Source organism: Hyaena hyaena, unplaced genomic scaffold (genome assembly GCF_003009895.1).
Source record: "Hyaena hyaena isolate Hyena2069 unplaced genomic scaffold, ASM300989v1 scaffold_385, whole genome shotgun sequence".
NCBI classification, from domain to species: domain Eukaryota; kingdom Metazoa; phylum Chordata; class Mammalia; order Carnivora; family Hyaenidae; genus Hyaena; species Hyaena hyaena.
Window position 1 is genome coordinate 1,285,068 of NW_024081022.1, and position 14,397 is coordinate 1,299,464.

At 58.3% G+C, this 14,397-nt stretch overlaps 2 protein-coding genes across 2 annotated transcripts; one reads left to right on the forward strand and one right to left on the reverse strand.

Moving 5' to 3' along the window:
* Window positions 1-5,069: 5,069 nt before the first annotated feature.
* NAXE (NAD(P)HX epimerase) lies at window positions 5,070-7,086 on the forward strand. Its single transcript, XM_039251415.1, has 6 exons — window positions 5,070-5,269; window positions 5,348-5,456; window positions 5,552-5,662; window positions 5,743-5,856; window positions 6,372-6,519; window positions 6,837-7,086. The coding sequence occupies exons 1-6, from the start codon at window positions 5,088-5,090 to the stop codon at window positions 7,037-7,039; spliced, it is 867 nt and encodes a 288-aa protein (XP_039107346.1). The 5' UTR covers window positions 5,070-5,087; the 3' UTR covers window positions 7,040-7,086.
* A 239-nt stretch (window positions 7,087-7,325) lies between these two features.
* Window positions 7,326-13,638, reverse strand: GPATCH4 (G-patch domain containing 4). Its single transcript, XM_039251410.1, has 8 exons — window positions 13,580-13,638; window positions 11,516-11,654; window positions 11,008-11,081; window positions 10,827-10,919; window positions 10,642-10,728; window positions 9,001-9,092; window positions 8,704-8,754; window positions 7,326-8,429 (listed from the first exon to the last, which is right to left on the reverse strand). The coding sequence occupies exons 2-8, from the start codon at window positions 11,592-11,594 to the stop codon at window positions 7,724-7,726; spliced, it is 1,182 nt and encodes a 393-aa protein (XP_039107341.1). The 5' UTR covers window positions 11,595-11,654; window positions 13,580-13,638; the 3' UTR covers window positions 7,326-7,723.
* Between the last annotated feature and the right edge of the window lie 759 nt (window positions 13,639-14,397).

The window sequence follows — 14,397 nt, forward strand, 5'->3', positions numbered from 1 at the left end:
GCTGGGGACACAGGGGACACGGCCGCTCATCCTTCTTATTGTCTTGTTGGGGGTGTTTTGATTTGGGTGCAGGTTGGGCTGTAACAGAGCCCAACGTACTCTACCCGTGCCTTTATTTATTTTAAGTTTATTTATTTATTCTGAGAAGGAGGGAGGGCCAGAGAGAGATGGAAAGAGAGAAAATATCCCAGCACAGAGCCTGACGCAGGGATCAAACCCACGAACCGTGAGACCATGACCTGAACTGAAATCAAGAGTAGAACGCTTCAGCGACCGAGCCACCCAGGAGCCCGGTAACTGTGCCTTTAAACAGAGAGAACGTCACTCGCGTCTCACCGTCTCACGTGAGCAGTCCCTGTGGACGCGGCGGCTCCCTGGAGTCGGCCAGGAAGCTCTGCCGAGTCCCCAGCACAGCATTCCCCAGCCGCCGTCCTGAACTAGCCACCTCCCCCCACCGCCGCGGTGTAACCTCTCCTTTCCTGTCAGTGAGAAGGGAGAAGGAAGTGGAGGGAAACATGACATTTTTTTCAGAGGTGCGATCTGGCAGTTGCAAGTCATTTCTGCTCGGACCTCATTGGTCAGAGTGTAGTCACATGTATGTGCCGGCTGCTGCAAGGGACACTGGGAGATGCAGTGTTTCTGGGGCAGCCACGTGGGCCGATAAAACTCGGGAGTTCTACTGCCAAGAGAAGAAAGGAGAATGGGCTTTGAGGGACGAGTAACAGCACCTGCCACACGGGCGCATCGCCACGGGATCAGGCCGACCCGGTAACAACCGTCACCGGCTCTACTACTTAATAGCTGTATTATCTTAGGGAGATGACTTTTCACTCTGTGCTAGTCCATTTCCTCATCTATAACAGGAGGACAAAACTACATCGCAGGATTGACAGATGAAATATGTAAGCATCTGGAACTCAGCAGTGCTCCATCCACGAGCCTCTCCTAAACTGGTTTTGAAGGCATTTCCCAAAGAAAATTCCAGAAGTCTGAAAGGCAGAAATAGGATGGAGTAGGTCTTCAGCTCCAGGTCCTGGGGACAGCCATCTTTTGGTTGTTTTATAAATTCTGGGGACATGAGGTGGGATATCGGTGTCCCTGTTCTATACTTACATCTCATCAGAATGAAGAGAGCAGTGACAACCCTTTGATTACCTATTTCCACACCGGAGACGTCAGTTCAGTACAGACGGATGCTTCAGAGTGCTGACTCTAGGTCAGGCTGTGTGGATCCGAGCTCCCCCTCCCCCAACAGCTATCCCTGTGGCATCAGCATGCGGTTCAACACCTGTAAGTCTCAGTTTGCTCATCTGTAAAATGGGAACAATACCAGGACTGCTGCAAGGGTAAAATGAGCTGATTCATGTTAGCACGTGGCACACGTAAATATTCAAATGTTATCTGTCAAGAAAGCATGCTTCACATTGTGTTTTAGAAATGAATCTTCAGGGGCACCTGGCTGGCTCAGTTGGTGGAGCCTGTGACTCTTGACCTCAAGGTCATGAGCTCCAGCCCCATGTTGGGTATAGAGATTACTTAAAGGAAAATAAAATCTTAAAAAAAAAAAAAGTAAAACTACTTATATATACTGATGATGATATACAGTTAATGAGGTCTTGGATAAGATTATCCAATTGGGTTTGTTTTTAATTTTTAATAGTTTATTTTTGAGACAGAGAGAGAGAGAGACAGCATGAGTGGGGCAGGGGCAAAGAGGGAGGGAGACACAGAATCTGAAACAGGCTCCAGGCTCTGAGCTGTCAGCACAGAACTTGATGCGCGGCTCGAACCCACGAACTGTGAGATCATGACCTGAGCTGAAGTCGGACGCTTAACCGACTGAGCCACCCAGGCCCCCCAAGATTATCCAATTGTAAGGTACATTACAATTTAGATGTGGGGCGCCTGGGTGGCTCAGTTGGTTGAGCGTCTGACTTTGTTCAGGTCATGATCTCACAGCTCATGGGTTCAAACCCTGCGTCAGACTCTGTGCTGACAGCTCAGAGCCTGGAGCCTGCTTCACATTCTGTGTCTCCCTCCCTCTCTTCTCCCCCATTCAAGCGTGCTTATGCATGCTCTCTCTTTCAAAAATAAACAAACACTTAAAAAATGTTTAAAAACAATTTAGACGTAAAAACCCAATTTCTAGCCACAAACACAGTCTAACAAAAACAATTTTCCACCAAAAATGCAGTCTGATAAATTCTATTTCCTACAACAAACATGTAAAACAAGCGTAGGTGAGAGACAAGGGTACATCTTATAGGAGACAAATCTTTTTAATTAAAAAGGAGAATATCAGAAGAGTAGTTAAAAACGTGAGGAATTCTTGCCTTTCTCAGTGACCTGGTGAGGATGCAATTCATGACACACAAAAAAATTCACTAACTTAAAAGCAGGAACTTCACCTGGATAATTATCTTTATCTTTTTTTTTTTTTTTTTTTTTTATTTCTAGGAGAGAGAGAGACAGACAGACAGCGTGAGCAGGGGAGGGTCAGAGAGAGAGGGAGACACAGACTCTGAAATAGGCTCCAGGCTCAGACCTGGCAGTCAGCACAGAGCCCGACGGGGGGCTCGAACCCACGAACCGTGAGATCATGACCTAAGCGAAAGTAGGACGCTTAACCGACTAAGCCACCCAGGCGCCCCTTTTATCTTAATGTCTTAGTGGTAACTGGTATATTATTCCCAAGACTCACCCCCTTAAGTATGTGAGAGTGTGTTTGCATTCTATTTATTTATTATTTTTGAGAGGGTAGAGGGGCAGAGAGAGAGCAACAGAGGATCTGAAGAGGAGAGCAGAGACCCAGATACGGGGCTCGAACTCATGAAATGTGAGATCATGATAGCCTAAACCTTAGGCTTAACTAACTGAGTCACCTGCGCGCCTGTTTTGTTTTGTTTTTTAATTTTTGTGTTTGCATTCTTAAAAGCACTTGGGTAAAAACTGTAGTCTCTCCTCCAGGTGTTTCTTGATATGTTTTCAGAATCTGGAGTCTATGGTTTCAACTACATTAAAAAAAATATTTTTAAGGTTTTATTTATTTCTGAGAGAGAGAGCGCGAGCGAGCACTAGAGCAGGGGAGGGTCAGAGAGAGAGGGAGAAACAGAATCTGAAACAGGCTCCAGGCTCCGAGCTAGCTGTCAGCACAGAACCTGATGCGGGGCTCGAACCCACGAACTGTGAGATCATGACCTGAGCTGAAGTCGGACACTTAACTGACGGAGCCACCCAGGCGCCCCTCAACTACATTTTTAACCATGACACTTTTTTTTTTTTTTTTTTTATTTCTAGGAGAGAGAGAGAGACAGCGTGAGCAGGGGAGGGTCAGAGAGAGAGGGAGACACAGAATCTGAAACAGGCTCCAGGCTCTGAGCTGGCAGTCAGCACAGAGCCTGACGCGGGGCTCGAACCCACGAACCGCGAGATCATGACCTAAGCGAAAGTCGGACGCTTAACCGACTAAGCCACCCAGGCGCCCCTTAACCATGACACTCTTAACCTGTTTAACGTTTATTTATTTATTTAATGTTTTATTTATTTCTTAGAGAGAGAGAGGCAGCGTGAGAAGGGGAGGGGCACAGAGAGGGAGACACAGAATCCGAAGGAGGCTCCAGGCTCTGAGCTGTCAGCACAGAGCCCGATGCAGGGCTCAAACCCACGAACGGTGAGATCATGACCTGAGCTGAAGTCGGGCACTTAAACCGACTGAGCCACCCAAGCGCCCCATGTTTAACGTTTATAATCTTGTATTTCCACAGCTATTATCTTGACAACGGGGGACAAGGGTTATGTGTGATTAGAGAAATGCATCGAGCCACCCTGGGAAGCAGATGTAGGGCAGCTAATGTACTGGGGGAGGGATCCTAAATTACACTGTAAACAGCACTCCAGCCGGTCTTAAGGGTTAACTTACTTCAAGCTTAGGTGCTCCTTGCTTGTTGACCTAGGTCCCTTGGTCTGTAGCAAAACACCTGCCTTCCTGGAGATTCTGCAAACCGCTGGCCTTGAGGAGTGAGGGACCAGGCTCTGCCGGAGGTAAGGCCTGTGCAGGGTCATGACCACAAACTGATAGGGAAAACTCTGTTATAAGATGGCCGGCAGGACTGATAAGGAACTATCTGTCCCGGATCAAAGGCTCCCTCTTCCAGGTGCTTCTTCCCACACTGCTGGTCTCACGCATTAATGAGGAATGCGGAAGTAACAGGCTACAAATTACTCCCACTGCTGATGCTCTGGGCTCAGACCTCTGGAGCATGATCTCTGAGCCCCGCGGTGTAAAATAAGCCTCCTCCCGTCCAGGATCGCCGAGCGCCGCTTGGTTCTTCGGCCGGTGATCCAGACCAGATTCCGCAGCAAAACGACTAAGGGCCCAGGCACCAGCTTCCCTCGCACAAGCCCCCACGTTTCTGGCGCCCGCCCCTCCCCCTTAAAGACCTCCGGCTTGGCCGGATGGGCAAGGTGGCCTTTGGGGTGTTGGTGCACTCTCTTCCTGAATAAAGCAAACCTTCCTGGGGCGCCTGGGGGGCTCAGTCGGTTACGCATCCGACTTCGGCTCAGGTCATGATCCCATGGTTTGTAGGTTCGAGCCCCACATCGGGCTCTGTGCTGACGGCTCAGAGCGCGGAGGCTGCTTCCGATCCTGTGTCTCCCTCTCTCTGCCCCTCCCCCATTCGCTCTCTGTCTCCTCAAACATGAATAAATATTAAATTTAAAAAAAAAACACCTTCCTTTCCCGCCATCGCTGGTCTCTGGAGCCCCGCCCTTCCAGCCGGCGCAGCCCACCCCGCCTTGGGAACCGCTTGCGGTGTGAGTGACGTTAGCCCGACTGAGCGCGCGGCGGCCGGCTCTGCAAGCGCTGGCGCCCGCGGAGCGCGTGCTCGCAGGGCCCTGACGCCAGGGGCGCCCCGGGCGCGGCCAGCTGGCTCGTGCCCGGGAGGCTGCGGGAGCGGCGCCGGCGGAAGGAACGCTGGAGCCGGCGCCCGCGAGGGGGCGGGACGAGCCGCGGCTCCGCCTCCGGGGGGGGCGGGGCGCGCGCCGCGCCTGCGCCGCACGCGGGGGGAGGGGCGCGCGCCGCGGGCTCCATGAGGGCGCTGCGGGCGGTGCTGGGGTTCGGGCTGCTGGCCGCCGGCTCGCACCTGCCGCGCGTCCGGGGCCCGGCCGCGGTCTGCCGCGCGGGGCCGGCCTGGTGGGGGACGGGGCGGCCGCAGTCGGGCGGCCGCGGGGACCCGGCGCCCATGGCGAGCCCGGCGGTGAAGTACCTGAGGTAGGCGGGGCTCGGGCGGGCTCGCTCCGGGCCGGGGGCCGGGGCCGGGGCCGGGACTCAGGCCGCGGGTGTCCACAGCCAGGAGGAGGCCCAGGCCGTGGATCAGGAGCTGTTCGGCGAGTACCAGTTCAGCGTGGATCAGCTGATGGAGCTGGCGGGGCTCAGCTGCGCCACAGCCATCGCCAAGGTCGGTGGCGCCGGGCAGGCCCCATCGCCGCGGGGTGGCCGGGACGGCCTGGGGCCGCCCAGCGCCCCTGTGACGCCCCCTGCCTCCGCCTGCAGGCCTACCCGCCCAAGTCCATGTCCCGGAGTCCCCCCACGGTCCTGGTCATCTGCGGGCCCGGGAATAACGGAGGAGACGGCCTCGTGTGCGCCCGGCACCTCAAGCTCTTTGTGCGTCTAGGGGGCGGGCCGGGGTGGCGGGGGTGGGGCCTCCGAGATCCGGCCCTGAACGACCCCTCTCTGCCCCCTAGGGCTACCAGCCAACCATCTATTACCCCAAAAGGCCTAACAAGCCACTCTTCACCGCACTGGTGACCCAGTGCCAGAAAATGGACATCCCCTTCCTTGATGAAATGCCCGCAGAGGTAGGTGGCTCTGCCCCCGCCCGGTCTTCCTCTGGAGGACCGACTCCTGGCAGGTGGGGCGGTGCCCCGCACAGGTGCCCGAGGCGGCCTGTCCCTTCACGGCCACACCTGTCCCTCTGAGGTCAGGGCCTGCCCAGCCGGCAGCACACGCGTCTTCTCAGGCTGAAGGGACTGCCTCGTCGTAAGCCCTTCCTGCAGGGCCACGGACCGAAGGATGCGCAAGAACTTTTTTTTTTTTTTTTTAAGTTTCTTAACGCGTTGCACAGAGGAAGGGACAGGCATTGCAGAGGAGGGAGGGGTCTGTCCTGACTTCAGCCGCTGTGGCCTCCCCAGTGGCAGGCAGGCCCTTGGAGCAGAAACCGTGCGTGGACTCAGCTTGTCCTAAATCACTGACCAGGTCGCACTGAAGCCTCTGACCAAGATAAAATGACACAGGTGCCTGAGTGGCGCGTGCAGGAGACAGCTCTGTCCTGTCCGGGGCCCTCACACCCTGTCCCCTCCCTGCTCCACGACAGGCCAGGCTGATCGACGAGCTGTACGAGCTGGTGGTGGATGCCATCTTTGGCTTCAGCTTCAAAGGTGACGTCCGGGAGCCATTCCGCGGTGTCCTGAGCGTCCTGGGCGAGCTCACCGTGCCCGTCGCGAGCATCGACATTCCCTCAGGTGCCGGGCCCAAGGAATTTGGGGGGGCACTGGGGCTGAGGTCCTGCCCTAAGTACCCAGGAGACCTCATTCTTGACCCAAGGCCCAGGCCAAGCCGTAAGCAAGTTGAGCGTAGGGGGGCAGGATACAGCTTTCAGGACTCACGGCAGGGCCTGGGAGGCCGGGGGCAGGCGACACCAGAGCCTAGGAGGCCGCGGAGCACCAGGGGCGTGGGGACACGGGAGCCCCTGCTTGCTCAGGGCTGGGGCAGAGCAAGGCAGGGAAGGGGCATGGACACCTGGCCGCCTCTCGCCCGCTGACCACCACCCTCTTTCCAGGCTGGGACGTGGAGAAGGGGAATCCGGGGGGGATCCAGCCGGACTTGCTCATCTCCCTGACCGCACCCAAAAAGTCTGCAGTCCACTTCACCGGCCGCTACCACTACCTGGGAGGTCGTTTTGTGCCTCCTGCTCTGGAAAAGAAGTACCAGCTGAACTTGCCACCCTACCCTGACACGGAGTGTGTCTACCGTCTGCAGTGACGGAGCTGGGCAGCTGCCCCTCCCAATAAAGACTCTGTGGCCTCTCAGCGCTATGGGGTCCCGAGAGCTGATCTGGGAGTGAGGGTCACTGGGTGGCAGGGGCCGGAGAGCGGCGCTGGAGACAGGGCACCACCTCTGGGGGAGCAGAGCAGGCAAGGCCCGGCTTTTGGGGACACTGAAGACAAGACTTTCAGATGCTGGAAAAAACCTGCTGAGGAAGGTTCTGAGCTTTCTTCTGCGAACAGGGCAGCAAAGCCGTGGGAGGGAAATGAAGAGACGCCTTGAGGCCCCCGAGGAGACTAATTTGTATTCAGGATGCTCAGGCCGGGCACAGGGAGGCCAGGTGGCGCCTCCACCGGGGCCCAGAGCCCAAGCTCAGGTCTAACCGTGTCTCCCAGGGCCCAGGCGGGTGAGCTGTGGGCTGGCTCCCCTTCCGGCCGCCCCTGCGCTGGCAGCTGCCTCTGGCCAGGGTGACCCCCCAGCGGGCTTCCGCCTTCCTGTCCCCAGCACTGCACCCCGCGGTGCCCGAGGTCACCAGCTCCAGGTTAGAGGCTGTGGAGGCGCTCCACTCCAGCTTCCTCCTTGGGAGGACTCGTCCCAGAGAGGCCGCAGGAGGCCTGTGCCCACCTGGGTCTGAGGCTCCAGATGCGGACAAGGAATCCGCAGAGCCCCCTGGACCGGCCTTCAGTCCTTCTGTTTCTTCTTTCTTGTTCTCTCGTCGGGGCTGACTCCGGCTCTTCCCTGCTTCGTCTTCTTACCCCTGCTGCCCGAGCCCCCCTCCTCCTCTTCCTCCTGGTGCCGCTGCCTTTTCTCCTGGCTTCTCCTGTCCCCGTGCGCCCTGCCTGCTGCTTCCCGGGCGCCCCCCGCCGCTGCAGCCTCCGCGCTCAGGTCTTCCTCCTGCAGCCGCCGCCTCCGCCTGCGTCTACTGTGCGGCTCCGCAGCCTCCCAGCCGCCTCCCGCCCCGCCAGAGACCCCCTCCTTCTCTGCACGGTGCCGCCGCTTCTCCCTTTTTCTGGGGGGCCCATCAGTGTGCTCCCCGCGCCCCCGCTCTCCAGGCCCCCTTGCCCCCGCGGCCTCTCCGTCCCCGCTCCCGACAGCTGTGCCTTCCCTCTCCTCTGCAGCCGCTTCCTGCTGCCTTTTCTTCTTCCTGCCTCTCCCGAGGCGCCGGCCTGGGTCCTCTGGGCACCTCTCTCCGGCTTTCCCGTCAGCTGCTGCCGCTTCTTCCTGCTCTTCCTGCTTCCTTTTCTTTTTCTTCTTCTTGTGGGGCTTGCTCTCGGGCTGTAGTTGAGGGGCCCCGGGGTCCCCGCCTTTGAGCTGAGCCAAGAAGGCCTGCTCCTGGGCCTCCAGCCGAGCAAGCTTGGCCTTCATGGTGATCCCAAGCCGAGCAGCCCTGGGACAGACAGGGCGCGGGTCAGGGTGGGGTACAGGGGAGGCAAGCCCAAGGGGAGGGGCTGCCCCCCTCTCCCATTTTAAATATTTACTTTGGAGCCCAACGTGGGGTTCGATCTCACGGACCATGAGATCATGACCTTTGCCACAATGAAGACGCCTGACTGAACCCCGCAGGCACCGCGCAGCTGCCTGTCCCCGGCAGCCGGAACCCTTCCCCCGGGTGCTCTCAATGGGGAGGAAAGCAGGGAGCCCAGGGAGCGAACGCGACTCACTTGTGTGCCGTCCGCCCCTCGCAGGCCTGGAGCAGCATCTCATCGGTCAGGCTGTGGGGGGGGCGGGGGATCAGGACTCACACAGCACTCGCGGAAAGGCCTGGCCTCTCCCAGCCTCTCAACACCTGTCCACACTGAGCTCCTGCTCAGGGCCTGGCACGTTCCAGGGTGGGCGAGGCAGAGCCCAGCACGACACGGTTCCACCAGAGTGGCCCACTCAGGCACGAGGCCCGGGGTTTCCTGAGATTCAAAGGCCTTCCGCCCCGCACGCCCCCCACCACTAAAATGAGCTCTCACATCTCTGGAGGCTTGGGCCCCTGGCTGTCGCCTCCACTGCGCCTCTCCAAGTCCTCGTTTGGCTGCTCCCCGCTTGACGTCAGCGTGGCCGTCTAGAAGGAGCGATTGGGGGGGGGGGCAGAGCCCACTCAACACCACTGCCAATCCCTCTTCCCTCCTGGACCCCTGCCCCCCACAAGAATTGGCAGCCGTAGGCACAAATCTGCCAGTGCCCAGCACAGCTCCCTCAGGCCCCCAGAGGCTTGCGAGCTGCAGGGGTGGGGGTCGCAGCTGCAGGGGTGGGAGCCCGTGGGGGGCAGAAGACGGGAGGAGGGAGAGCTCCGGACCAGTGGGTCCTCGTGGTGCTGACCGGCCGTAGACAGTACTTCTCGCCCCTCCCCCACACCCACACCCAGGCCTTTACGGAAGCTGACTGAAAACGCACTGCGGGCCAGGGGCTGGGGTCCCGGGTGGAACGGGACCGAGAGGGGTCCGGCCCACGTGGAGCCTACGTGTGGGGCGAAGGCAGGAAGGCGGAACACGGGCCGTCATGACCAAAGTGCTGCCTGTGCTGGAGGAGGCACCCGAGCCGACTTCGGGGTCTGGGGAGGCTGCGGGCACTTGGGGAGCTCCGGGGGACGCCCCAAGGCCGCCAGGAAAAGGGGGAAGCGCTGCAGGCAGCGGAGGGAGCGTGCGCAAAGCCTTGAGGCCGAAAGAAGATGGTACCTTCTGGAGAAGCGCATCCCTCTGGCTAACCGTGCAGAGGTCCCGATGGGGTGGGTGCAGGCCCAGGCTGCAGGGCCACATAAGCCAGTGTGACCCATCAGGACTGTCCCAGCTCAGGGACGAGCCAGAGCCCCAGGGAACCCTGCTCTGCGTCACTGAACTAACGGGGTGGGGAGTCCGCGTGAGGCGGTGGACGAGACCCGGCAGCAGGACGACGGCCACAGCCATGAGGACACACGGGAAAGGGCTGCTACATGACACACAGAGCCCTTCATCCCTTCAGTCAGTGCGCTGGGAAGTGGGAGTCTGTGGGGCGCCGGGGGGCTCAGTCGGTTAAGCCTCCGACTTCCGCTCAGGTCATGATCTCGCGGTTTGTGGGTGCGAGCCCTGCATCGGGCTCTGTGCTGACAGCTCAGAGCCTGGAGCCTGCTTCGGATTCTGTGTCTCCCTCTCTCTCTGACCCTCCCCTGCTCACGCTGTCTCTCGCTCTCAGAAATAAATAAAACATTAAAAAAAAAAAATTAAAATGTAACACTTTAAAAAAAAAAAAAAAGAAAGAAAAGAAAGGGGGAGTCTGAAGACCTGGGCTTTAGTGTACAAGCCGCCTGCCCGCTCTGGGCCACAGAGGCGGGGTCAGATCATCTCTCAGGTCCCCGTGGATTCGGAGTCTCTGCACTGGACGTCCCCTCTCGCCTGGCTCCGGCAGCGCCTGTGTCCCCCTCCCTCCAGCGCCGCCCTCGGCGATGACGGTACCTGTGGTACCTGCAGGCCTCAGTCCCGGCCGAGGGTCCGGGCAGTCTGAGCAAGCAGCGGCAAGGCCGGTCACCGAATCTCACGTTAGGACAGTCCCAAAACAGGTAAGGCAGAGCAAGTGCTCAGGGCCCGGGGAGCCCGGGGAGGGGAAGGACGGGCCCGCTCCCACCCGGCCCCTAATACCTTCACAAACTTCTGATACAGCAAGCTGGGCTTGGGACCATCATGTCGGAGCGTCTCCTTAGAAAGACGCCTTATCCGGACTCCATCCTGGGGGAGGGATCAGTGAGTGGGTGGCGTGGGCGCCCCCTCACCCCCACGCCTCCCAGACCCGCAAGGGCCACACGGCCATCTGTTCGCACTCATACCTGCCCAGTTTCCACCACCAAGCTGGATGCAGTCTTGTTGAAGAGCTCGGCCCACCAGTGGTCTGTGAACTCCTTGGCAGGGTCGTGTCCCACCTGCCAGAGGAACAAGTGTGAGCTCTGAGGCCCTGTCCCTGCCCCGTCCCCAGGGTCCCCCTCTCCCATCCCCACAGCCAAGTCTTACCCCATGAGTGTCCTGCTTCAGCGTCACCCTGAGGGCCTGGGTGATGCCATTCTCCTTCCGGCCCAGACCTTTGCCTGCAGGACGCGGAGCGACGTGGTTTATTCTGCCGCCTGCCCTGGGCCCCCACCGGGAGGGCCACCCTGCCTCCCACACTGAGCGCTGGGCACACTCCGTCCCTGGCTGACCCCCTCCAGTCCCACTCTTCCTGCCATTTCTGCACGCAGCGTCCCTGCCTGTGCGTTCCTTCGTGCTTCCTTCGGCACAGAGGCCACGCCCTCCCCCTCTCCCAGTCCTCCCCACCACTTCTTTCTCACGGACCCACTGCGAAATTTCTTCCACGCTTCCATTTTCTGGAAAAGCCAGAAATTTTCATCGTAAATTTCCCTTTAAACTAGCTCTTCCTTCTCCAGATGCACAGATTACAAATGGGTAGCCCCGGATGCCACCGCTCCCCTGGGCGGGTGGGCGGAGAGTTGGGGGCACGTGGAAGGGGCCCCATGGGGGTGACCTTGGGTCCATCCGTGCTTCAGCAGCTGTTCCTCAGCAAACTTCATCCCGCGGCTCTTGATCTCCGGTGTGACCCTCATGGTGAGAGGAGGGGCACCAAGTTCAGGCCCTCACCAGAGCAGTCGACATCATTCTCATCCCTTCAAAAGGAGAAAGGGCCCAAATCAGCAGCAAATCCATCCTGGCTACTCTCATAAAAATTCTTTTCCGAACCGGGGGCAGAGACGGAGGAAGGAGGCCCAGTCTTTAGGGAGTTCCCTGTCTGACCAGAGAGAGATCACCAACACGTTGAAAAGTCAAGGACTGGTGTTAATACCGGAATGTACAGAGCTCACCACACAATTATCTCATTTAAACTTCCCAGCCCAAGAAGAGTACTCTGATTTCGGAAAGGTATTATTCTCCCTACTTTAGAAATGAGGAAATGGAGGCCTAGGCCGGCTGGGTGACTCACTCCAGGGCACACAGCTGATGCGTGGAGAACGCACAGACATCTTGTCTGCAGAGCCCTGCGCTTCACCACTGCCTGCAACATCTCCCACGGTTTATCACCATGGAAAAACAAAGCTGAGGAGGGGCTTTTACCCTGAGTTATAAGAATACTTGGCAAAGGGGCGCCCCGGGGGGCTCAGTGGGTTGAGGGTCCAACTTCAGCTCAGGCCATGATCTCGCAGTTCATGGGTTCGAGCCCTCATGCGGCTCTGTGCTGACAGCTTGTAGCCTGAAGCCTGATTTGGATTCTGTATCTCCCACTTTTTCTGTCCCTTCCCCGGCTCGCTGTCTCTCAAAAAATAAAATAAATATTTAAAAAAAAAAGAATGATGACCGGTCTGGTTAGGTATGAAAACAAATTCAGGATGACTTCCATTTCTGTTCACATTCCTGCCATGAAGGACAATTACCTGAAAACCTGATACCCTGAGAATCCCGAGAGAAAAGCACCGAATGAAGAAATGGCTCTGTCTTGCTTCTTAGATTTCCAAGAAAAGTAAAAGTCAAACACTGGGGCTTTAAGACCACCTCAAAACTCTGCCTTCTCCCAGAAGTTCTCTCTGATGTATCAGCCCCTAATTTTAATAACAACATCTAACACTAACGCATTTACCTGATGCCAACGTGCTGCTAATTGCTTTACACAGATTATCTTATTTCATCCTCCCAAGAATCCTACTAGGAAGCGTTACCATCATCTGCAAGTGAAGAAATGGCACCGAGGAGTTAAGCTACTGCCCAAATCAGACGGAGGGCAAGTGCTGCATGTAGGACCTCAGGCGTCCCAGAGCCGGTGTTAATCCCCCTGGTCTCTTACTGCTCTTTGTGCTTCACCACAGCCTCTCCCTCGAGGCGGTAGTTCTGTTAGGGAACCAGGATGGACCGCTGGCCGAGAAGCCAAGCGGCACTCAGAGATCGTGGAGGGTCGGAGTTTTATTTCACACCGGCGGGCTCACAGGAGACAGTCTCTCCAAAAGTCTGAGCCCCGAGCGCAAGCGGGAAGGATAATTTATGGTGTTGTCTCTTTCGTATTCGTGGTAATTTCGCGCGCGGCAAAGAGAGCAGGAAGAACCCGGAAGAGGAGTCTCTAAGCTAGGGACTGGAGCTTCTGCGAGTCCCGAGGGCCATCTTACAGGGCCTAACTTTACTTATTTTCCCAACAGTTCAAAACCATACGCCCTAGAAATCGGAGTCGGACTTTGCTCTCCAACCCCAGGGCACTGAACGCGGCGCCCTGACGGAGAATGCGTCCGGTCGGCAGGACACAGGTGAGGGCTGCTCCGGCCGACTGGCCCTGGAGAACTGTGGACAGAAGCCGGTCCCAGGCTGCGAGCGCGCTTTCACGAACTACCTCCTCTCCGGTCAACCTGCGTTTTCTGGAAAAGTGGCCCCGGCCACTCTCCTGACAGCGGTTCCAAAGGGCCGCTCCCCTTTCCCTGGCCTCCTTCCTCGTGAGACCTAAATCCCAGCCCTCCCGCCGCGGTCCCACCGGGTAAAGCTACCCTCCTGCTCCATCTCTGCTCCCGAGCCCGGGCTCCAAGTGCCACCGTTGCGGAGGGCAGCAGCCCCTTACCGTCACCGCGGGGCCACTCCGCAGGAACATGTGCCGCCTCCGGCTAGTGCGCCGCCATCTTCCCGGAAGTGCCGTAAGCGGCCCCTCTAGGCTGCCGAAACCATAGAGACAATCACGGGCCCCGGAAGTCCAGGTCCTGGGAGGCTAGGGAGTGTTGCGGAGGCTCATTGGCCAGTATGGTTGCCATGGAAACTCGCCGACGCGCGCCAGCTTCCAGAGGTTCGGGGGTGTTCTCACCGCCAGCCTACAGCCCCGGAGCGGCCCAGGGACGTCTCCTAACTGGCCCTGGGGTCCCGGCAAGGACATGGGACAGGAGTCTCCGGGGAGCGCGCGAGGGTCGCCAGGGGGCCTCTCGGGGGCGGTCTCGGCGGGACAAATGCTCAGCTTGCGGGAACAGGCGTTTGGCGGTTTGAGTAGGCTCATCAAACGCTGTGCCAGGACCTGCCCCTTTGGTACTGCTGATGCCCTGACTCGGGGAGCCCCTGGCCTGGCCAGGGTCATTGACACCGTGAGTGGGGCTGGGGGCAGTGGGGGTGGGGCACGGAGCAGGACGCGGGCCCCGGCGTCCCGGAACGCGCGCCAGGCTGGGGGCTTGCACTTGCCTGGTAAATTTGAGGCTCCACTGAGCACACTTGGCAGTTAGCTCCACGTGGCTAACAAGCAAGAGAAGCTGCACACGCCCCCGTCCGCACCAACTGTACCTGAGCCTCGCCAAGCCCCCTACAGAACTAAAACCTGAAAAAAAGCCCCTCTTTGGCCTCCCTACATCCGTATTTAAGGTAACTTAAGCGTGCACCTCCCCCAGGAACCGCAAGAGA